Here is a 23,812-nt window from a genome sequence, read left to right on the forward strand (position 1 = left end):
GATGAGAGAGAACCCCAAGCAGATTCCCCGCGGAGCTCGAGCCCACATGGGGCTAGATTCCACAATCCTGAGACCACGACTTTAGCCAAAATCAAGAGTCGGATGTCTAATCCAGTCACCCCTGTAGTCTATTTTGTATTTACCGTATTTTATCTGTACTATAGTAAGCTGTATACACTGTTTGATTTCATCTTCTACGGGATTGTAACATTCTTGAGAGCAGGGGTAAATCTAAAGTCCTTCTTAGGAAGAATTTTCCAAATGAACCATAACATCTATAATCACGGCTTGTCTTTTGAAAAATCTGAGGAAATTATCTCTTACAATGACCATGTAGGGGTATATTCGAGGGAACACCTAAACTTCTCATTTTTCCTAAGATTTTATTTATTTATTTGAGAGTGAGAGAGCAAATGAGCAGGGAAAGCAGCAGAGGGTGAAGGAGAAGACTCCTCACTGAGCAAGGAGCCCGAATCAGGGCTTGATCCCAGGATGCGGGAATCATGACCTGAGCTGAAGGCAGACGCTTCACTGACTGAGCTGCCCAGGAGCTCCTGACACCTAAACTTCTAAATTTAGTTTTTCATTTTAAGAGCAACCTTTTAATATTTCCAGTGAAAATGTAAAGGAAAGTCACATCGTTAATATATCTTCCAACAAGTCATAGTTAAAATAGAAAATGTGATTGTCGATAGCTCTTGTTTGAAAGGCAATAAAGTTCCATCGATTAAAAGCAAATAGTTACTAATCAGGGCCTTGTTCAGCCTGTCATCCGTCTGATAGATAATCCTGAGCACATTAGGCTCTTTGTGCATCCACTTACCTAATCTGAAATCTAAAATATGGATTATCTACTTCCCAAGCTGTTACAGATATTTGTCATTAAATGACTGTCAAGAGGGGCGCCTGGGTTACTCAGCTGGCTAAACGTCTGCCTCAAGCTCAGGTCATGATACCAGGGTCCTGGGATCAAGCCCCACATGAAGCCCCGCAGGGAGCCCTGCATCAGGAGTCTGCTTCTCCTGCAGTCCATTCACCAGCACCTCCCACTTGTGCTCTCTCTTTCAAACGAATAAAAATCAAATAAATAAATAAATAAATGGCTGTTGGGGATTATAATGAAAGAGGGAATCTGAAAAATGAACAGAAATGGTGCTTGCTAATAGCACTCGGAAGTTTGGAGTGCCTGGGTGGCTCAGTTGGTTAAGCATCAGACATTTGATTTTGGCTAGGTCATGATCTCAGGGTTGTGATATTAAGCCCGGAGTTGGGCTCCCTGCTTAGCACAGTCTCCTTGAGATTCTCTCCTCCCTCTGCCCCTCCCTTTTCCGGTGCTTGTGTGTGCTCGCTCTCTTTCTCTCTAATAAATAAATAAAGTAATAAAATCTTTTAAAAATGACACGTTGGGGTGCCTGGTGACTCAGTTGTTACGCATCTGCCTTCGACTCAGCTCACGATTCCAGGGTCCTGAAATCAAGCCCCGCAACAGGCTCTCTGCTGTGCGGGAAGTCTGCTTCTTCCTCTCCCACTCCCTGTGCTTGTGTTCCCTCTCTCCTTGTCTCTCTCTCTCTGTCAAATAAATAAATAAAATCTTTAGAAAAAAAAAAAAATAACACTCTGGAGCTTAATAATCTAAGTTATCTAAAGGGACACCTGGTTGACTTAGTCGGTAGACCACAGGACTCTTGATCTCAGAATATAAAATCAAACCCCATGCTGGATATAGAGATTAGTTAAAATAGATAAATAAATATATATGTATAATATATTCATTATAATTAAAGACATATTTATATATAAATTATATATATTTATATATATATTATTTATATATAAAAATTTATATAAAGATATATTTTATATAAAGATATAATTTTTTTTTAAGATTTTATTTATTTATTTGACAGAGAGAGATCACAAGTAGGCAGAGAGGCAGGCAGAGAGAGAGAGAGGAGGAAGCAGGCTCCCTGTCGAGCAGAGAGCCCGATGCGGGACTCGATCCCAGGACCCTGAGATCATATCCCAAGCCGAAGGCAGCGGCTTAACCCACTGAGCCACCCAGGTGCCCTAACGATATAATTTATATATTATATATTATAAAGTATAAATATATTATATATACATATATAATCCTAAATATAAACAAAGTGATCTAAGAAGAGAATGGAGTTAAATAAACTTTTCAGTGAAGTATGTATAATCCATTATGACTCATCACAAGATTATGAGAGCTCTTTTCCTAATATGTTGGCATTTAAGCATATAACAATTAAAGATGGAGGAAACAGAAAAGGATTTGCAAAATATAAAGCTTGGTTAGTAACTGTTTTTGCATTGTTGAATATAGTAATCAGAAGTGAGAGAATATTAAAAAAAATAGCCACTTATCCAACAATTTTACTTTTGTCTTCGAAAACACATTACCCTTTGGGGTGCTGGGGTGGCTCAGTGGGTTAAGCCTCTGCATTCGGCTCAGCTCATGATCTCAGGTCCTGGGATGGAGCCCCACATCGGGCTCCCTGCTTAGCAGGGAGCTGGCTTCCCCCTCTGTCTTTGCCTGCCTCTCTGCCTACTTGTGATCTCTGTCAAATAAATAAATAAAATCTTTAAAACACACACACATTATCCTTAAACACAATGAAACAAGATTTCACTGTTGCATAATGCTGAAAACAACCTAAATGTCCAATCATAGAGAAAGACTGAAATGAATTATGATAGTCATTTAATAAAATACTATGTAGCTGAATAAAAAAATGAAGTGTATGTATAAAAATGGAGTGATGAGCAAAATAATTTTTTATGAAAGAAGCAGAGTACAAAGCAATGTGTATAGTAGGATCACATTTATGCAAACAAAAGAGGAAAAGAGGTATGTACACAGATGAATTTGTCTATAAACACAGAATATTTCTAGAAGGAATACGTAAGAAGTGGTTGCTTCATGGGTAGGGGGTTGCAGAGTTTTGTTTGGAATAAGGTTTACTTAGAGTCATTAGAGTTTAATAATGGGCCTATAAGAAAGAATGATTATTATTTGCATTTTATAAATTACAAAACTAAGGCTTAGCAAAATTAAGTAATTTATTTACTCAGAATTACTCAGAATAATTTATTTACTCAAAGAGCAACAGAGCAGCTATACAAGCCCGATTTCTGACTTTTATGTCTACTTCTCAGGAAAATGACTTTTATGTCTGTTTCTAGCACTGTCCTGGGAAAAAGGAAGGGACTGATATTAAGTATTTCTTGTATAACAACAATACCTAAAAGAATTTAATATTTACTAAGTGTAAAGCATCAAGCAAAATGCATTGTGTATTATATTCATTATACTATTTAATTCCTTTTTTTTCAAAGGTTTTTATTTATTTATTTGACAGAGAGAGACATGGCGAGAGAGGGAACACAACAGGCATTGTGGGAGAAGGAGAAGCAGGCTTCCGGTCAAACAAGGAGGCTAACTCGGGCCTCAATCCCAGAACCACGGGATCAGGACCGGAGCCGAAGGCAGATGCTTAACGACTGAGCCACCCAAGCGCCCCCTTACTATTTAATTCTTAAACTGATTTTATGCAATGAATACTGCTACAATCCTATGAAGTGAGGGAACTAGCCACAAATAGGTTAAGTAGTCTGCCTAATGTTACTCAGCCATTAAGTGACTAAACCAGACTTTGCCCTGTACACGTGGCCACCCTCACGTCCATTGTCAAGCTCCTACACCCTCCATACACAGTATTCGGGCCAGGGGTGCACACACTGACCTCTCAGTCTGCTCTCTAGAGAACAGACTGGAAGGAAAGGCCAGTTCCAGCCCAGGAAGCAGACTTGAGTTTCTTGAAACAGAAAATTCTGGTTCCTGACTACCCAGAGCATAGTTTCAAAAACAAAAGGGCTGATTCAGTGTGAGCAAGTTACCTTGCAACTAGGTTCTCCTTATTTGGTATGAAAGGGTATCATTAGAGGATGCCCAGAGTGGGAGCCTCCATAGGTTAGGGTTTCTGCTTGTGTCTAAGGGTAATACTGTGTATGTAGCTCCCTCCAGACTCCAATGGCACAACCCAAATCTGGGACTATGGAGCAACTGAAAGTCAGGCAAAGTGTGTTCAGTGTTTTCATATAATGATTGATAAAGATTTAAGTGGGAAAATATTCCCTCTGCAATGTTTATTTAACTAATTTAAGTCTCTCTCTAATAAATAAATCTAAAAAAAAAAAAGATCTAGGTTTACAGACTACTAAACGCAAGGCTGTATGTGTCACTATCTCCTTTAAAAAAAAAAAAAAAGATTTTATTTGTTTATTTCTTTGAGAGAGAGCATGAAGGGGGCACGGGGATGAGGCCGGAGATGGAGAAGCAGATTCCCAGCAGAACAGCGAGCCCGACCCCAAGACCCAGGATCATGACCAGAGCCAAAGGCAGACATCTAACTGAGCCACCCAGGGGCCCTCTTTTTTTTCTTTTTTTTTTAAGTAAGTTCTACACCCAACATGGGGCCTGAACTCACGACCCTGAGATCAAGAGTCTCATGCTTAGGGCACCTGGGTGGCTCAGTGGGTTAAGCCTCTGCCTTTGGCTCTGGTCGTGATCCCAGGGTCCTGGGATCCAGACCTGCATTGGGCTCTCCACTCAGCGGGAAGCCTGCTTCCCCCTCTCTCTCTGCCTTTCTCTCTGCTTGCTTGTGATCTCTCTCTCTCTCTGTTAAATGAATAAATTAAAAAAAAAAAAAAAAGTCCCATGTTTACCAACAGAGAATGCCAGACACCCCCGAATTAGCTCCTTAATATACCATAATCTACCCGTAAAATAACTTTTTTTTTAAAGATTTTATTTATTTGACAAACAGAGATCACAAGTAGGCAGAGAGGCAGGCAGAGAGAGAGGGTGAAGCAGGCTCCCTGCTGAGCAGAGAGTCCAATGCAGGGCTGGATCACAGGACCCTGGGATCATGACCTGAGCCAAAGGCAGAGGCTTTAACCCACTGAGCCACCAAAGTGCCCCCAAATAACTCTTTTTTAAATAACTCTGAAAAACATGGAATGCTAATGTTCTACAAATTTATAATGAATGAAGCTTAAAGTCCCAATTTATTTTTCATTCCATTGCCCATATTCAATATATATTGAATACAACTAATTTAGAATTTTTTTCTTTTTCTAAAAGATTATATTTATTTAGGGGGTGCCTGGGTGTCTCAGTGGGTTAAAGCCTCTGCCTTCGGCTCAGGTCATGATCCCAGGATCCTGAGATGGAGCCCCGCATAGGGCTCTCTGCTCAGCAGAGAGCCTGCTTCCCTTCCACATTCTCTCTCTGCCTCTCTGCCTACTTGTGATCTCTGTCAAATAAATTAATAAAATCTTAAAAAAAAAAAAAAGATTATACTTATTTATTCGTCAAAGAGAGAGAGAGAGCACAAGCAGGAGAAGCAACAGGCAGAGGGAAAGCAGGCTCCCTGATGAGCTGTGAGCCCGAAGTGGAGCTCAGTCCCAGGACCCTGGGATCAGGACCTGAGCTGAAGGCAGATGCTTAATCTACTGAGCCACCCAGGCATCCCTAGAAATTTTTTTCTAAAGTCTCTGAAAACTCTCTGTATTCATCAGGTAGGTACACAACATACAATCTTCTCATTTTCCATTTCTTTTCTTTTTTTTTTTTAAGATTTTATTTATTTATTTGACAGACAGAAATCACAAGTAGGCATAGAAGCAGGCAGAGAGAGAGGGGAAGGGATCCCTGCTGAGCAGAAAGCCCGATGAAGGGCTCGATCCAAAGATCCTGAGATCATGACCAGAGCTGAAGGCAGAGGCTTTACCCACTGAGCCACCCAGGTGCCCCTTCCATTTGTTTTTATGATATAGTTTCATTGTATACATTTCACTTTCATAAACAGTTTCCCACCCAGACTATACGGACTTGCCTTAGATTTTCATGTGATGTTTAAATTGAAAATTATGTAAATAACATTTTTAAAAACTAAGCCAAAAGTATATTAATGTCATTAAGGTTTCCTAAAAACGTCATGATACATACTTTTTGCTAAAATCTGAAAAACTCAAAATATCTAAAGAGGCACCTGGGTATCTCACTTTGTTAATTATCTGCCTTCAGCTCAGGTCCTAATCTTGAGGTCCTGAGATCAAGGACCACATAGGACTCCCTGCTCAGCAGGGAGTCTGCTTCTTCATCTACTCCTCCCTCTGCCCCTCCCACTTGCTTGTGAGCACTCCCTCTCTAATGAAAAAAAAAAAAATCTAAATCCAGAAAAGAGAGTCCAGAAATGGACTCATGCCAATATTTCAACTGGTTTTTTTACAAAGACACAAAAGTAATTTAATAGATAAAGCATAGTCTTGGGCACCTGGGTGGCTCAGTCATTAAGCATATGCCTTCAGCTCGGGTCATGATCCCAGAGTCCTCGAATTGAGCCCCTCCCATGAGGGGCTCTCTGCTCAGTGGGAAGCCTGCTTCTCCCTCTCCCACTCCCCCTGCTTATGTTCCCTCCCTCACTGTCTCATTCTCCCTCTCTCTCTCTCTCTCTCTCAAATAAATAAATAAATAAAATCTTAAAAAAAAAAAAAAGCATAGTCTCATCAACATATAGAGCTGAACAACTGGATAGCTGTAGGCAAAAAAAAAAAAAAATCTTAATCTTTAAGTTACAAAAATCAACTCAATATGCGTGATAGACCTAAATGTAAAATGTTAAAACCATAAAACTTTTAAAAGAAAATATGGGAGAAAATCTTTGTGAGTTTAGGTTAGGGAAAAAGCTATTAAATATAATAAAAGCACAACCTATAAAAGAAAAAACTGATCATTGGGACTTACCAAAATTAAAAACCTTTGCTTGAGAAAGACAGAGAAAGGACAAGAAACTAAGAAAAAAATGTTTTCAAATCACATATCTAACAAAGAGCGTATATCCAGAACATATAAATAACTCTAAACAGTAAGAAAGTAACCCAATTTTAAAGATGGTCAAAGTATTTGGATACCAAAAAAATGTAAGGATGAGGGCGCCTAGGTGGCTCAGTGGCTTAAGCGACCCACAACCCTCTGTCTTAGCCACAGGTCATGATCCCAGGGTCCTGGGATAGAGCCCCACATGGGGCCCCTGCTCAGAGGGGAGCCTGCTTCTCCGTCTTCCCCTGCTCCTCCTCCCGCTTGTGCTCTCGGTCTCTCTATATCTCTCTGTCCAATAAACAAAATCTTAAAAAACAAGATGTAAGGATGGCAACTAAGCACATGAAAAATGTTCAACAACATCAGTCATCAGAGAAACACAAATTAAAATCACAGTGTGATACCTCTACACACCTGTTAGAACCCATAAAGCAGAAAAATGGTAACACCAAATGCTGACATGGATTTCTCTCAATGAGGAACTCTCATCGTTGGGAGGAATGCAAAAACAGCACTATCACTTTGGAAACAGTCTGGCAGTTTATATAGAGTTAAATATACACTGACCATATGATTGAGTAATCCTATTCCCAGGTATACAAATGAGAAATTAAAACTCTTATGTTGGGGTGCCTGGGTGGCTCAGTGGGTTAAGCCTCTGCTTTAGGCTCAGGTCATGATCTCAGAGCCCTGGGATAGCAGGGATCCTGCTTCCCCTTCCTCTCTGCCTGCTTCTCTGCCTACTTGTGACCTCTCCCCCTCTGTCAAATAAATAAATAAAATAGTAAAAAAAATAAATAAAACTCTTATGTTCACATGATACCTGTACACAAATGTTTCCTGGCAACTTTATTCATAATTACTGCAATCTGGAAACAACCCAATGTCCTTCATCTATCTGAATGGCTAAACAGTGGTACAAGGGAGCACAACTCCATAATAATAAAGAACAAAACATTAATGCACACAGGAAGGTAGATGGATATTTAGAGCAGTATGCTGAAAGAAAAAAAGTCACTTTCAAAAGGCTATTATTTAGATAATCCCACTTCTATGGCATTCTAGTAACGGCAGAAATATAGGGACAGAGGACAGGCCAGTGGCTGCCAGGGGTTGGAGGAGGGAAGGTCTGTTTGACTACAGGGGAAATGGCATGAGAGAATGTTTGAGGAAGATAGAATTGTTCTGTACCTAGGCTGTGGTGGTGGAAACACAACTTAAGTATTTGCCAAAACTCACAAAACTGTATAAAAAGTGAACTTTACTGTATGCAAATTTTTAGAAATTAAAAACTCTATAAACCAATTATATCATTGTATCACTATATTATTTTCTTGCCTTGTCTTCCATCCCTCACTGTCTAAAGGAAATTATCCTCTTTTGGAACTCAAATATTTTACATAACATGAAAATTCAAAATGCAAATTATCTTGACAACCATAAAGAAAGAACAGAATTAATATCAGAAGCATCGAAGACCTTGAAAATAGAAAACTACGGTTTTTTTGTTTGTTTGTTTGTTTTTTTACTTTCCACTGATCTGATCAAGTTGCATTTATTATAGTAGAGACTTTTACCCACTGTTTCCTCCTCATTTATTCCTAGAGATCCAATATTCTCTTGAACTTTATTTCTTCTTAGTTCCCTTTCAAATGCTTCAGTTAGTGCCTTTGCTTGGAATTGGCGAATATCTGTTTCTTTTGGCTTTCGCTGACGTTTTCTCTCAGTTTTATTTGCTGGTTTATGCCTCCTCAAGAAGACTCTCATTAACCCAACTCAATCTCAGAATTATTTTTCTCAGGGCCATCGTGGAATTAGCAAGAATAATTGGGGAGTTCTCAGGAGTAAGCACAAGCTAAATGAGGGCTTTAGCCTCTCCTCTCAGCATCCATAACACTAAAGAAATGATCTCTTAGAGAAGACAGAAGCAAACGTGGAATTCAAGTTATTCTCATTTAAAGAAAAAGAGTAATGAAAATTACTTCAACCCTCCTACAGTTAGGAGACCTAAAGGGCAATTTCATGAGGATGGTTACAGATAGCTCAAAGTAGCAAGAGTACCAAGATGCGCTTCCTCTATAGTCACAGTGTCTGAAAATTTGAGGAGGAAGACAATAAATAATAGTGATTCTAAAACAAAGCATCATTAATTAAGACCAAGTTCTATTTTTTAAAAGATTTTTGCTTGTTTATTTGACAGACAGAGAGAGAGAGAGAGAGCGCGAGCACAAGCAGGCAGAGTATCAGGCAGTGAGAGAGGGAGAAGGCAACTCCCTTCCGAGCAGAGAGATCTACATGGTATTCGATCCCAGGATCCTAGGACCATGACCTGAGCCGAAGGCAGATGCCTAACAAACTGACCCACCCAGGTGCCCCAAGACCAAGTTTTAAGTCCCTGAGTTGCAGCTTAGTAGCTATGACCTTGAGCATGTAGTTCAGTTTCTCTAAACCCACAATTCTCATCTGGAAAATGTGAATAACAATACCTCCTTCATAGGACTGTTGTGAACACTGTACCTAGCTTAGCATCATGCCTGATTCATTATAAATATTGCATTATTATATGTGAATTCTCTAAGTTTCCAGAGCAAACAATGAAGAACACTGGTTTGCTGCCATTAATGCAATGTCACCAATGCCTACAAATCTTGGAGAAGGATTGATCATTAAACAAGAAAGACACTGGCACCAATTATAAAGGATGTTTTACAGCTTTCCAATTTTTAAAGCAATCATTGCCTTGGAAGCTCCCATCAGAGTTCATCAGAAAGGTAGTTAAGGCCCAAAAAAGATGCTAGCAAAGTATCTTAACTTCAAGATCTCAATAAATACTCATTTAATTAATTGATTTAAACTATCTGGCAAGGACCATAGAAATCATGTGGATCTCTTAATGTACATAATATACATAGACAAACTATTTAAAAACTTAGTTCCAAAACTATGTTTCCTTAATCTTTTCTTTTACAAAGTAAGAAAATGAATAAAGAATAAACACAGGATGAAATCTAAGAAATTTGTCTTTCTATTGGTAACTAACTTGACTTAGATATTTAAAGGGTAAGTGAAACTTCTGTGCCTCAGTTTTATATATAAAATAAAGATAACCCTTTTCTCTTTTTTTTTAAGATTTTATTTATCTATTTATTTATTTGACAGAGAGGAAGATCACAAGTAGACAGAGAGGCAGGCAGAGAGAGAGGGGGAAGCAGGCTCCCTGCTGAGCAGAGAGCCGGATGCGGGACTCTATCCCAGAATCCTGGGATCATGACCTGAGCCGAAGGCAGCGGCTTAACCCACTGAGCCACCCAGGCGCCCCAAGATAACCCTTTTCTTAAGTGGAAAAGAAGTACATATCTAGGATCTTAGGAGCCTAAGACAGAGGCTGATAACTTTTGATAGCTTTGATAACTTTTCTCTCCCTCAACATGACGAGAATGAAGTTGAAGTTCATTGTTCCTTGACCTTCTCATTTTTGGAACCTAGATTTTAACTACACTGTGTAAAGGCACTGGACTGTTTTAGCTATTTCATGCTGCATCAGTATTTCCCAAAAGACTAAAAAAAAAAAACTTTGTCCAAAAGATCAAGTTGTAAAATGATATATATATATAGTATCTGATATGTGATTCTAATAACACATTAAATAATTAAAAGAGAACAGAAATATATTAAATGAATGAAAACGTGAATCCAGTCATACAGTGACTTTTTAGATATACATAAACTTAGGTATTTAGGTATTAGGGGAATGATCAAAACAAAAGCTGAGAAATAAACAGACTTAATGTTAGTCTTCATTAAAAATACATATGTACAACTGCTAATGTTAAGATTTTTTTTTATCCTCTTCCTTTATCTTTAGGGCATAAAATATTACTTTACACTGAATAGGTATTTGCTGAATAAATGAATCTTCCCATAGCATATTTTCATTGAGATAAGAAGTTAAATACACTAATTTACCAATTATATTTATAATCACCAAAGCCTTTCTAAAATATTTTTATTTCTAAACATCATTATGTAATTAAAATTCGCTCTTTTGGCCTTCCACGCTTTCTCAATTACACTTTTTCTCTCAATCATGGTTTAAAAAGAAAAAAAACAGATTTTCATTCTATTCTGATTCAATCCAGAATTGAGTTGAAAAAGAATCATCAAAGAACAAGGAGAAAGATGTCTGAGAAACAGTGACACAGTTAAAATATACTGGGACTGGGGCCTAACATATTTTACCATTTGCAGGAAAACACTGTTATCCCTTCTGTTTTTTTTTATTCCTAACTTGTTCAAAATCACTTGCAGGCAAATGGTGTTACTGCAGTCAGAGGTTGTCAGTATTTTTTTTCCACCTGCCTGGGTGAATCATGTAGAAAGGAATGACCAATAATTTCAGTAACCTATTTCTACATCCTATGCAAATTAATGCACCAATCACTAAGAGTGCTTCTATAAGGTCATATAAATGAAAGTCTAAACAGAGGACATCATTATATTACTTGAATGTTGCAGCATTATGTCATTTATACAGCTTCTAATTATAAGGTCCTCTAAGTAGAGTATCTACTCTGCAAAATAACAATGACCTTTCTTGCAAATTTCTTCTTATAACTATTTTCATACATACTATTTCTTAGATCAGTAGAAGTATTCTAAATATAAAATGAGATTTCATAGAGCTTTTATGAGTACATATATTCTATTTCAATTAATATGTTTGTCTTTAATGCTTAAATATACAAACATACATAGTTAGCCAAATAGATACAAAAATGATTTTTTGCATAGGATGTGCTTTCCCTTATACTGCAAATTCCAATAATTTCACCTCCATTCTTGGATGCATAAGTATCACATATACAGATTTAATGAAGCATGACACCACAATTCTTCAGAAAAAAAAAAAAAATAGCTTCAAGTGCAATTAAAAATGCATTGTCATAAAACTATAGTCCTGTATCCCATAAGAATTTAAAACCCTAACAATTTCATTGGGACACAGAGTGCCATAAAAAAAGTATAAATTAATTTTTAGTTATTGCATTAAAAATGCACATAAAGAAAAGTTGCCCCTAAAATAACACTACCTATATATAATAAAATGCAAATGTGGCAAAGACCTTGTCAAGTGTCAACCAAATTTTACCGTCAGATTTTCAGAAATCCTGAAGCCCATGGTGTTCAACATTTCTACACCACCCTGAAGAAAGACCATTCTGTGGGGTATTCTCTTCCCCCCAGTTTCCATCAACCAATTTTACCCTACTTCTAAACAGCAATCCAATTCTCTTTGGTAAAGAGGTTGCCCGCTTGGAGTCAGTGGGTCCTATTTTCACGCCCATGCACTACCCCAAATAGGGCAAACAGACACTTGCATTAATACTGCGATAACCTAAAGTGGTAACGCTGTAGTTCAGACAATGACAGCAGGAACCAAAAAAAAAAAAAAAAAAAAAAAAAAAAAAAAAAAAAACTCTTAAGACACAAATCACAGATCACAACCAGATGGAGTACTCCCTTGTTTCAGTATTACCATACAAACAGAAAAAGGGACTCATTCAAAAGCAATGTGCATTCCCCCCTTGCAGTGTTGGGGAAAACTGTCTTTGCACACGAGAGAGCAGGAACACATGTTTTCTAGTACTACACGTCTAACACAGATCTGCAGTTGTCGGGTGTAGCTCTGTCTCAAAGTTAACTGGTGAGTAACATCTAGACGAGGCTCCTGCTCTCCTAAGGGCGGAAAGTGAATGCTTCCAGCAGTCCCTCTTAGAGTCCTCCGGGGATTTGGGTCTGGGGTGCATTGCCACGCTGAGGGCACGGTGGGTTTCTTCTAACGGGCAGCTCCGCAGTAGATCATGTGACATTTGGGTGTGTGCCTCTGTGCGCGGCGGGGGGAGGGGGGGTCGGTGAGGATGAGTTTGCGGGGGGTGTGTGCAAAAGTTACACGTCTGTTTTTGGAAGACGTGTTTTTCCTAGGAGTGTGTGCGTCTGTCTGTCTGTCTGTCCGTGTGTCTGTGTCTGTGTGTGAAGTTGGACTAAAAAAAAAAAAAAAAAGATTTAGAGAATGGTCCTGGGCCGGGCGATGCGGCCAAGTGCGCCTATGTCAGCCCCACCTCTCGGTCAGCCTCTGCACTGGGGCGAGGTCCCCGTCCTTGGGGGAGGAGAGGACAATGGGGTGCGCCCTCCCGCACTTTGTGCACCCACCTGACGAATCCGCGGCGGGTTCGGCGGGGTGGAGGCCCCGCCTTCCGGGGCCGGGGAGGTGGGAGAAGCCATCTTCCTGGCGCTCCGGGTTTCTTCCTCCTGTCACGCCCGGGTCTCCCGCGTCTCCCGCGACTCGTCAGCGCCGGGCCTGAGGCCCGCGGCCCCACAGGGACCCGGAGGCTCCGCAGCCGCCGCGCCGCGCGGCCCCGCCCGGGCTCCGCCGCAGAGTGCAAGGGGCGGCTGCCAGCTGGGCTCGCCCTCGCGGAGTCCCGGCCGGAGCCCCCTCAAGTCTTCCCGCGCCCACCTACCTCCCAGCGGGAAGACTCGGGGCCATGGCGGGCCGGGGTCTGGCGCGACCTTGGCCGCGAGGCTGGGCGGACGGCGGCGGCTGCCCAGAGTCGCGCTCCGCGCGTGTGTCTGAGTGTGCGAGCGGCGGGGCTTATTCTAGCGGCTCCGGGAGAAAGGAGGCTGCTTCCCTCGCTGCTGCCGCTATCGCCGGGAGAGCGATGAGCTCATGGACAGCTCCCAGAAATATGTCTATATGCACCACTGACTGCCGGAGTTCGGGAGGTGGGTGGGGATAAGGAGGCTCCTCCGCGGGCGCTCCCGCATCACAGGCGGACGTTCCCCCGGGAGGCCCCCGGCCTGCAGGGCACGTCCAGCTCTTCCCTGCCAATCTCCACTCTCACCCGGCTCTTTCCATTCATGCCAGACACGCATTGCCAGTTCACACTCATTCTCCCCCTCCGCATTGTGATAGGCACGCACTCACCGCTAGCCTCCACAGACACACATTCTTTGTTCTGCCAGCCACTCTCGATTGATCAGGGAAATTAATTCATGGATTGAACACGGTGTGGATTGCCACTGAGACTTAAATCCATGTCAGATATGGGCTGACGAAGTGCTTTAAGCCGTGTGTCATTTACTCTTCGGGCGTTTCCCCAAGATCCAGCTTCTCCTCTCCGGTCTTCATTCACTATGACAAAACATCCTCCGGCTGCCATCCCGGGTAGTGATGGCCCCATCGTCACTAAGGTGAAGAGCATGTCCTCTGCAGTCCTGTGAAGAACGTAAAAGACAGGACCAGGTTTTGCAGAGCTCAGTCTACACAAAAACTTGTGGCAGGAGTAGTGAATCCCACACAGGGCCCAGCTTTGTTTGCATTACTGTTTCTCAGGGATACAGTTGGAGCTACCATTGACTAAGTGCAAACCACTTTCCAAGATCTGATCATTTTTTCCAATTATTGGCTCAGCTGCCCCATTGGAGTGAGCAATTATGAGCAATTCTTTCCATTGAAGTGGAAATTATGGCTTTTTGCAGATAAGGTGACCTCCTCAAGAGATTAATTGTTCCACCTCTCATGCATCAAATTCCTTTCTTCTGGATGTCCATACAAACATACTCCCACCTTTAAAAAATAAATGTTTTGGGCAACTGGGTGTCTCAGTTGGTTCAGTGTACAATTCTTGATCTTGGCTCAGGTCATGATCTCAGGATGGTGGAATTAAGACCCCTGGCAGGCTCTGTGGTCAGCTTGTCTCTCTCCCTCTGCTACTTCTGCCTTTAGCTCTCTCTCTATAATAAATCAATCAAATATTCATTTATTTATTTATTCAATTTATTTATTTATTTATTTATTTATTTGACACAGAGAGAGACAGCAAGAGAGGGAATATAAGCAGGGGGAGTGGGAGGGGGAGAAGCAGGCTTCTGGCTGAGCAGAGAGCCTGATGTGGGGTTCCATCCCTGGACCCTGGGATCATGACCTGAGCTGAAGGCAGATGCTTAACAAACTGAGCCACCCAGGTGCCCCTCTTGTTCATTATTTTAAACACCAAGAATCTCCAGCAACTTGACCAGCGCCTGACACATTAATGTTCAGTAAGTACTCACTGAATGAATTATCTTTGTCAAGGTCATTTGGAGACTGGAGGGCCAGGATTTGAACTCTAGTTCAAATTCTAAAGCCCAAACACTATACTATAACTCAAATACTATACTGCCATTTCTCAAATGTGTGGATAATAATTATATTCATATTCAAATTTGAAAAACTTCTCAGGAAGCATCCTAAAAACTTTTTTCCTGGGATCCTTGAATGGTTCATTGATTGAGCATGTGTCTCTTAATCTCTGGGTTGTGCATTCAAGCCCCTGCTGAGAGTAGAGTTTACTTAATTTAAAAAAAAAAAAGGGTAGTGGGGTGCTTGGTTGGGTCCTTGAAACGTGCAGCTCTTGATCACAGGGCTATAAGTTTGAGTCCCACATTGGGCGTAGAGATTGCTTAAAAACAAAATCTTTTTTTAAAAAAGTTATATAAGAGAAAATTTTATTGATGCCTGTGTGGCTCAGGTGGTTAAGCTTCTGCCTTGGACTCAGGTCATGACCCCAGGATCCAGGAATGGAGGCCCACATTAGTCTCCTTGCTCAGTGGGGAGCCTGCTTTTCCCTCTCCCTCTGCTGCCACTCCCCTTGCTTGTGTGTTCTCTCTCTCCCTGTCAAAGTCTTTAAAAAAAAAGAGAAAGAGAAAATACTTTTTTAAAAAACTGTTTTTATTCAATGTGATAATTTTTATGGTATCAGTGTTTCATAGTAGCTAGGATGGTAAACTAAAGTCACTTAGACCTTGATATCCTAGTTAATTAACATTTCTATACTTTAGGGTTTTTTTTCTTAAAGATTTTATTTATTTATTTGAGAGATAGAGAGATAGTGAGAGAGAGCATGAGAGGGAAGAAGGTCAGAGGGAGAAGCAGACTCCCCATGGAGCTGGGAGCCCAGTGCAGGACTCTATCCTGGGACTCCAGGATCATGACCTGACCCAAAGGCAGTTACTTAACCAACTGAGCCATTCAGGCGCCTGATACTTTAGTTTTCTTATATGCGAAATGGAAATTATAATAGTACTTACTTTACAAGGTCATTGTGACTCTTAAATAAAGTAATGTATAGAAACACTCTAAACACACAATGAAAACACTCAATAATGTAGTCATTACTATTAATTTATATAATGATATCTACCTAAAAAATCGGAGGAGGCTGAGGATAAAGGTGGGTAAAAAGGAAACCCTATGTTTTCAGAGAATAGAGGAAAATTCAATGAGGCAAGTAAAAGTAATGCTAAGACTCCCTGTCCTGTGTCATGACTGAGCACATAGTAATCCAAAGCAGGGTTTTCAATCTCTAGTGGCTTAGGGTACTTAATTCAAATTAACAAAAAAATGAACTTATTGATAAGTGACATTAAAGTTTTAAGTAGGTAGACAAACCATAAGTGACTCTTAATCTCACAAAACAAACTGAGGGTTGCTGGGGGGAGGGGGTTTGGGAGAAGGGGGTGGGACTATGGACATTGGGGAGGGTATGTGCTTTGGTGAGTGCTGTGAAGTGTGTAAACCTGGTGATTCACAGACCTGTACCCCTGGGGATAAAAATATATGTTTATAAAAAATAAAAAATTTAAAAATAAATAAATAAATAAATAAATAACCATCAAAAAAAAAAGTTTTAAGTAGGTAATAGATGTGGATAGATAGATAATTAATCTTATAAGTAGGATACAATTCCCTTTTTTGCTTTTGTAAATCCTACCATCACTGTCACCAGCTGCAACAGTTAAGAGGGCTTCAGGAGAGGGGTGCCTGAGTGGTGCGGTCCATTAAGCATCTGACTTGTTTTCCATTCAGTCCTGATCTCAAAGTCATGATCTCAGGGTCGTGATCTCAGGGTCATGAGATCCAGCCTCCTGACCGTGTCCGAACTCAGCATGGGGCCTGCTTGGGACTCTCTCTCCTTCTCTCTCGGCCCCTCCCATGAGCTTACGCTTGTTCTCTCTCAAATAAATAAATGCATCTGAAAGAAAGAAAGAAAGAAAGAAAGAAAGAAAGAAAGAAAGAAAGAAAGAAGGAAGATAGTGCTTCAGGAAACTATCTGATTAGCTCCAGTGGGTTAAGAAAAGACATCATTCTTGGGGTGCCTGGGCGGCTCAGTCATTCAGCATCTGCCTTTGGCTCAGGTCATGATCCCAGGGTCCTGGAAACGAGCCCCACATCAGGCTCCCCGCTTAGCAGGAAGCCTGCTTCTCTCTCTCCCACTCCCCCTGCTTGTGTTCCCTCTCTCTCTGTGTCTAGCTCTGTCAAATAAAAAAATAATATCTGAAAAAAAAAAAAAAGAAAAGACATCATTTAGTCCTTAGAATGTAAGTATTCAAAATACAAGACAAGCATTTTCCCTTATCCATCCCATCCATCCATCTGTATACACAAATACTCAAAACCTGCTCTAACCTCTTCATTCCTAATCTGCATAAAGAGTCTCGCTGTCAACGGAGTCCATCGAACTAAGAACTTTTGTGTCATTCTCAACCTCTCTACATTTCATTAACCCTGTGAATTCTAATATGGTAATGTCCTGCTTTTTTTTTTTCCCCCATAACCATGGTATTAGTCCAGGTTAGTTCAGCTACACTTAGGGTATGGTTGTACTTTCTTAATAATGGCCCTTCAGAGATTTTTCTATTCCAGAACATCCTGCATAATTCAGAGTATCTCCCTTAGGAAAAAAAAAAAAAAAATCTCCCATTTCAAAAGCCCTGATGGCTTTGCATTGCCCTCAGGATAAAATCTATATCCCTTTGCTTTGAAGTAAAAGCACTTCTTAATATCAATATACTTTTCTTGTGTTCAGAAAGACATTCCTAAAAATGATAGCTATAAAAAAATTTTTTTAAAGGAGAAGTGATAGATTTTTCTACATAAAATTTTAAAACTTCTTTATATTAAAACTCACTCTGAGGGCACCTGTGTGACTCAGTCAGTTGAGTATCTGCTTTCTGATCAAGTCAGGATCTCAGAGTCCTGGGATAGAGTTCCACATCAGGCTCTCTGCTCAGCGGGGAGTCTGCTTTTCCCTCTTGCTCTGCCCCTCCCTCTGCTCACAGTCTTTCTCTCTCTCAAATGAATAAATAAAATCTTTAAGAAATAAAAAAAAAAACTATTATCAGTTATGAAAATATTTGTGAATATAGATTAGTGTGTGAACAGAAAATAATTAAAAGAACAGAAAATTTAAAAATAATTTAAAAACTCAAGGAAAAAATATTTACACAGTGTTTGTGGACAGGAGTTAATAACCTTAATATATAGACAAGACCAGTGTCTTATCTAAGGAGAAGAAGACTTTTAGGAGATCACAAAAGAATAATAATTTCCAATAAGCAGATGAAAAAAATTGTTAGACTCATTAGAAAGAAAAGAAATGCAAATTCAAATGACAAAATACTATTTTCACTTATAAATTGGCAGAGAAGAGAATTTTAAGTAATGAAAATCCCTCCAGAGCTTCAGAAAGAATAATACTCAGGCATTGAAATACAATAGAAATACAAATAGAAATACAATGCAATACTGATAGAAATACAAATTGGTATGAATGTTCTGAGGAGTGTCTTGTCACTCTGTACAAAAAAAGCTACAGGGGCCACAGGGGCCCCTGGGCAGCTCAGTCCATTAACTGCCCAACTCTATTTCAGCTCAGGTCAGCTTCTCAGTGGCTCGGATCAAGCCCCACGTCAAGCAACACACTTAGCTCAGTCTGCTTGTCCCCTCCCTCTGCTCCTACCTCCCACAAAATAAGTAAATAAAATATTTTTTAAATGCTGTAAAGATATACAGAATTTTTGAGTTCGAAAATAATCATAAGGGTACCTGGGTGGCTCAGTCAGTTGAGCGGCCGTCTTCTGCTACCGTCATGCCCACGGTCCTGGGATTGAGCCCCGCATCGGGCTCCCTGCTCAGTGGAGAGCCTGCTTCTCCCTCTCTTTCTGCCTGCTTGTGCTCTCTCTCTCTCTCTCTGTCTGTCAAATAAATAAATAAAATCTTCAAAAAAATCATAAACATGAGCAAAGATTTTGCATTGCAGCAGTCTTTACAATAGTAAAATCGTAAACAAATAAAGAATAACAACAACCTAGAAATCACCTAAATATCCCAAATAAGGGAATCAAGTATACACATTATGGAGCTTCCACATATAGGAATGTATAATGGAAAGCCATTCAACCATTCAAATAATACTTTAGGGAAATGTTTCTTTTTTTTTAAAGGCTTTTATTTATTATTTGAGATAGGACAAGAGTGAGAGAGAGAGAGAGAGCACAAGTAGGCAGAGAGGCAGGCAGACGGAGAAGCACACTCCCTGCCAAGCAGAGATCCTGATGTGGGGCTCGATCCCAAGACCTTGGGATCACGACCTGAGCCAAAGGCAGAGGCTTAACCTACTGAGCCACCAAGGCGCCCCAGGCAAATGTTTTAGGTATAGTAGTTTTCATAGTAAAATCCTTTCATGTTATTAGTTGTTTGCTTTTCTTTAGTGCCCTTCTTTTATCTTTTCCACAACTGGCATTTTTGAGCCTGTTTCCTTCTGCTCCGGATCCACTCTCCGTTGCTATCTCATTCTTGTCCTTGGAAGCCTGCCCTGACTATGCCTATGCCCCCACATGCTGGGTCCCCTCCACCCAGAATGCCCTCACCTTTATTCTGCACCTAATATCTGTGCACCACACAAGACTTAGATCAAGAAAGTCTTTCCTTACTCCCCTAGATAGACTGGAGTTTTGTTCTCAGTGCCCCTAGAGCAATTTTCGCTAGTTCTATTTTAATACTTGCACATATGTAATGTTTCTGTCTGCCCAATTACCTCCCCAACCAGACTATGAGATCTTAAACGTTAAGACTAGGTTTTATATTTTTCTGAATTTTCAGTGTATAGTATGGTTCTTCACATTTAGTAAGTGCTCTATAAATGTTGTGATTTCAAGAAGCACAACTTGAAATAATACTGAATCATAATTTGTAACCACAGCTACCTGTCTGCTTTGAGTTTCCATCAAACTGTTTGTTTGTGTGTGTGAGAGAGAGAATGTGTATATGAATGTGTAAGTCTGTGTGTTTGTAATTTGAAGAGATCATTTTATCAAACATGAAGCAAAGAAACATAACCACATAGATCTTAACTTACAATTCTCAGGGGCGCCTTGTTAGTGGAGTCAGTTAAGCATCTGATTCTTGATTTCAACTCCGGTTATGATCTCAGTGTCATGGGATGCAGCCCTGTGATGGGCTCTGTGCTCAGTGTGGAGTCTGCTTGAGATTCTCTCTTCCCCTCCTTTTGCCCCTCCCCCACTCTTCCACATGCCGTCTCTCTAAATTTATTTGAGAGAGACAGAGAGAGCCCATGTGCAGGGGCAGAGAGGAGGAGCAGAAGGAGAGGGAGAAGCAGGCTCCCTGCTGAGTAGGGACCCTGACTGGGGTGGGGCTGGGGGCCCTGGGATGGTGACCTGAGCTAAAGACAGACGCCTAACTGACTAAACCATCCAGGTGCACATAAATAAATAAATCTTAAGGAAAAAAAAAAAAAAGACCTTACAATTCTCAGTAAACAGTCAGCATTTCTCAAAGGTACGTGCTTTGCTTCCTCAAAGAGTACAACCTCTTATGGCGATATAGAAATTTATTTTTTTTAAAAGCTTATTTATGTATTTGACACAGAGAGAGCACAAGTAGGGAGAGTAGGAGAGGGAGAAGCAGGCTCCCCGCTGAGCAGGGAGCCCGATATGGGGCTTGATCCCAGGACCTGAGCCAAAAGCAGACTCTCTTTTTTTTTTTTTTTTTTAAGATTTTATGTATTTATTTGACAGAGAGAGATCACAAGTAGGCAGAGAGGCAGGTAGAAAGAGGGGGGAAGCAGGCTCCCTGCTGAGCAGAGAGCCCGATGTGGGGCTCCATCCCAGGACCCGGGGACCATGACCCAAGCAGGAGACAGAGGCTTTAATCCCAAAGGCAAACTCTTAATGACTAAGCCACCCTGGCACCCAGGAGTAAATCTTTCTCCATTTGAGGACCCTGGGATCATGGCCTGAGCCAAAGGTAGGTGCTTAACAGACTAAGCCACGCAGGTATCCCGAGATATAGAAATTTAAACATAAATTTACATGATCTTATATTTTCTTAGATATACAAAACTACCCAAATTAGTATTATATACATCATTATAAATATAAATATATTATACTTCATTAATTAGCATTACAATCAAGCTTCAGAAAACACAGGGCTTACAATCTCTCAAATATCTAAATACCTACTGATCTCTACTCCAGAACAGAGATTCCTTACCATCATTGGGAGCATACATAGATATTTGTGCAGATCTAAAAATTAAAGGTATGCATTTTGGTGTGACAACATTGGTTTTGAGTTTGGATTCTGTAATTTATAATCTGTTATAATTGGTACATTATCTATACATTAGATAAGTTACTTCACTAAACCTCAAAGGCTGTTGTGTGTATGTGGTGGGAGTTGGGGCCTAAGTAGGATACAAATCATGTAGTGTGTCTGGAAACTCAATGACTGCAAGGCTATGTTAGATATTATTTTCTTCCTTAATCTGACATTCCCATATTTAGAATTTATTCTTTTATTTCTAGGCTCTTATATGTGTCATATATTTTATCTTTACAACTACTATAGTAAGTAGTCAGGACAGTGCTACCCTTATGTAATAAATAAGGAGAATGAGACCCAGAACTTAGATCTATGACCCAAGTCACATGCTAGTAAGATCTGTATTCAGAGCCCTTGATGAACACTTTCTGCTGAAATATACTACATTGGAGCTTTATTAAAATTCACACGTGTTTGGGGGGAATGGGAATGAAAATCCACAGGTGTTTTCTGATTCTGACTAAAAAGAATTTTCTTTTCTTTCTACTCTGAGGCTTGATTTCCCTCTACCTGCTTCTCCCTATTTGCTAAAATAAACAGAAGACCACAAATGACATGAAATGTATGCTTCAATTTGTAACCAGACTACATCACCTAAAACGCTGAATCAACTTCCTAGGAAGTTGTGGGTACACCACTAATGTGCCATTACTTGACCCCTTCTGATGTCTATGAAAGGTTGCATTCTAGAGGATCAAATGTATGTAAGAGCACAGTGGGATGGTTGGTAGCTGGAGCATACAAATGTCCAGTATCGTTGTCCTCAGCTTACCGCCTGGCCACAGTGTTTTAATTCATTTTGTAAGTATTTTCTTCTCTTCTAACCCCGTGTGTACCTGGGAAAATAAGCTAAGAACTCATCTTATTTATAAGAGAGGATAGTTTTAATATAGTATAATTGGTATTAAGGTGGGATTTATAGTCTAAAAGCCCCAGACCTTACTTTCCACACTAAACTCTAAGGTTAAAAAAAGCCCATGTGGGGGGCACCTGGGTGGCTCAGTGGATTAAAGCCTCTGCCTTTGGCTCAGGTTATGATCTCAGGGTCCTGGGATCAAGCCCCACATCGGGCTCTCTGCTCAGCAGGGAACCTGCTTCTCTCTCTCTCTCTGCCTGCCTCTCTGCCTACTTGTGATCTCTGTCTGTCAAATAAATAAATAAATAATCTTAAAAAAACAAAACAACAACAACAAAAAAAAACATGTCGGGGCGCCTGGATGGCTCAGTGGGTTAAAGCCTCTGCTTTCCGCTCAGGTCATGATCCCAGGGTCATGGAATCCACCGAGTCCCACATCGGGCTCTCTGCTCAGCGGTGAGCCTGCTTCCTCCTCTCTTTCTGCCTGCCTCTCTGCCTACTTGTGATCTCTGTCTGTCAAATAAATAAATAAAATCTTTGAAAAAAAAAAAAAAGCCCATGTTGTCAACTATACTCAAATAATAATTTAAAAAAAATTTTTTTTTAATTAAACAAATAGGGTTGCTGGAGAGGTGGAGGGAATGGGTTAAATGGGTGATGGGTATTCAGAGCACCTATTGTGGAAAGGCACTGGGTGTTGTATATAAGTGATGAATCACTAAATCCTACACCTGAAACTAATATTACACTGTATTTTATCTAACTGGAATTAAAAAAAAACACTTGGTGGCTGGTGTGTGGGTGGTTCAGTCCATTAAGTGCTCCACCTATTGATTTCAGCTCAGGTTGTGATCTCAGGGTAGTGAGCCCGAGAGGGGCTCCAGGGAGCCTGCTTAAGATTCTCTGTCTCTCTGCCCTTCCCCACGTGTGCTCACACATTCTCTTCCTCCCTCAAAAAAAAAAAAAAAAAGAAAGAAAGAAAAAGAAAAAAAAACTTAAATCTTTCTACAGCTTCCAGACAAAATCGAGAAGAGTACTAAATCTCTAAAGAGAATTAGGCCTCTAAAGAGAATTAAACATATTAAACCAATATATATATAATGTCCAGAACAATCTTAAAACTAATCAACTAAAAGAACAAGAGCTTCAACTACACAAAACAAATCAATAGACTGAAATTCAGATATTCTAGCCTACAAAGATCTTGACCCAAATCCTATGTCGTATTAAATATAGGCTGAATGTTAGGAAGCTGACATCAACGATTTCACATTAGGACTCCTTTGTTTATTTCTAATTTTATTTCCTATCTTTTCCTTACATTAATGTTTTTTTTCAGCTGAATCTAATTCTTAAATTAATCCGTAAAGAGACACCTGGCTAAATCAATCAGTAGAGCATGTAATTCTTGGTCTCAGGGTCATGAGTTCAAATCCTTCACTGGGCATGGAGCCTGCTTAAAAAAAAAAAAAAAAGATATTAATCTCCATATTTATTTCTGTCCTCTAGCTGAAGTATTATTGGATTTCCCTAGACTTCTGTAGTG

General features: G+C 40.2%; 1 protein-coding gene across 4 annotated transcripts in view; it reads right to left on the minus strand.

The window, feature by feature from the left end:
• The window catches only part of ANK2 (ankyrin 2), a 661,731-nt gene extending 647,938 nt beyond the window's left edge, over positions 1 to 13,793 (minus strand). The window contains exon 1 of one of the 4 annotated variants that reach the window (XM_082727947.1): positions 13,118 to 13,793. In XM_082727947.1, the coding sequence (XP_082584073.1) occupies positions 13,118 to 13,189 (72 nt within the window). In that variant the 5' untranslated portion in view covers positions 13,190 to 13,793. The remainder of the gene's footprint in view (positions 1 to 13,117) is intronic. The other 3 variants (XM_082727904.1, XM_082727928.1, XM_082727940.1) reach the window with 3 other exon arrangements.
• Between the last annotated feature and the right edge of the window lie 10,019 nt (positions 13,794 to 23,812).

The sequence above is a fragment of the Mustela nivalis genome, assembly GCF_964662115.1.
Source record: "Mustela nivalis genome assembly, chromosome: 4".
NCBI classification, from domain to species: Eukaryota; Metazoa; Chordata; class Mammalia; order Carnivora; family Mustelidae; genus Mustela; species Mustela nivalis.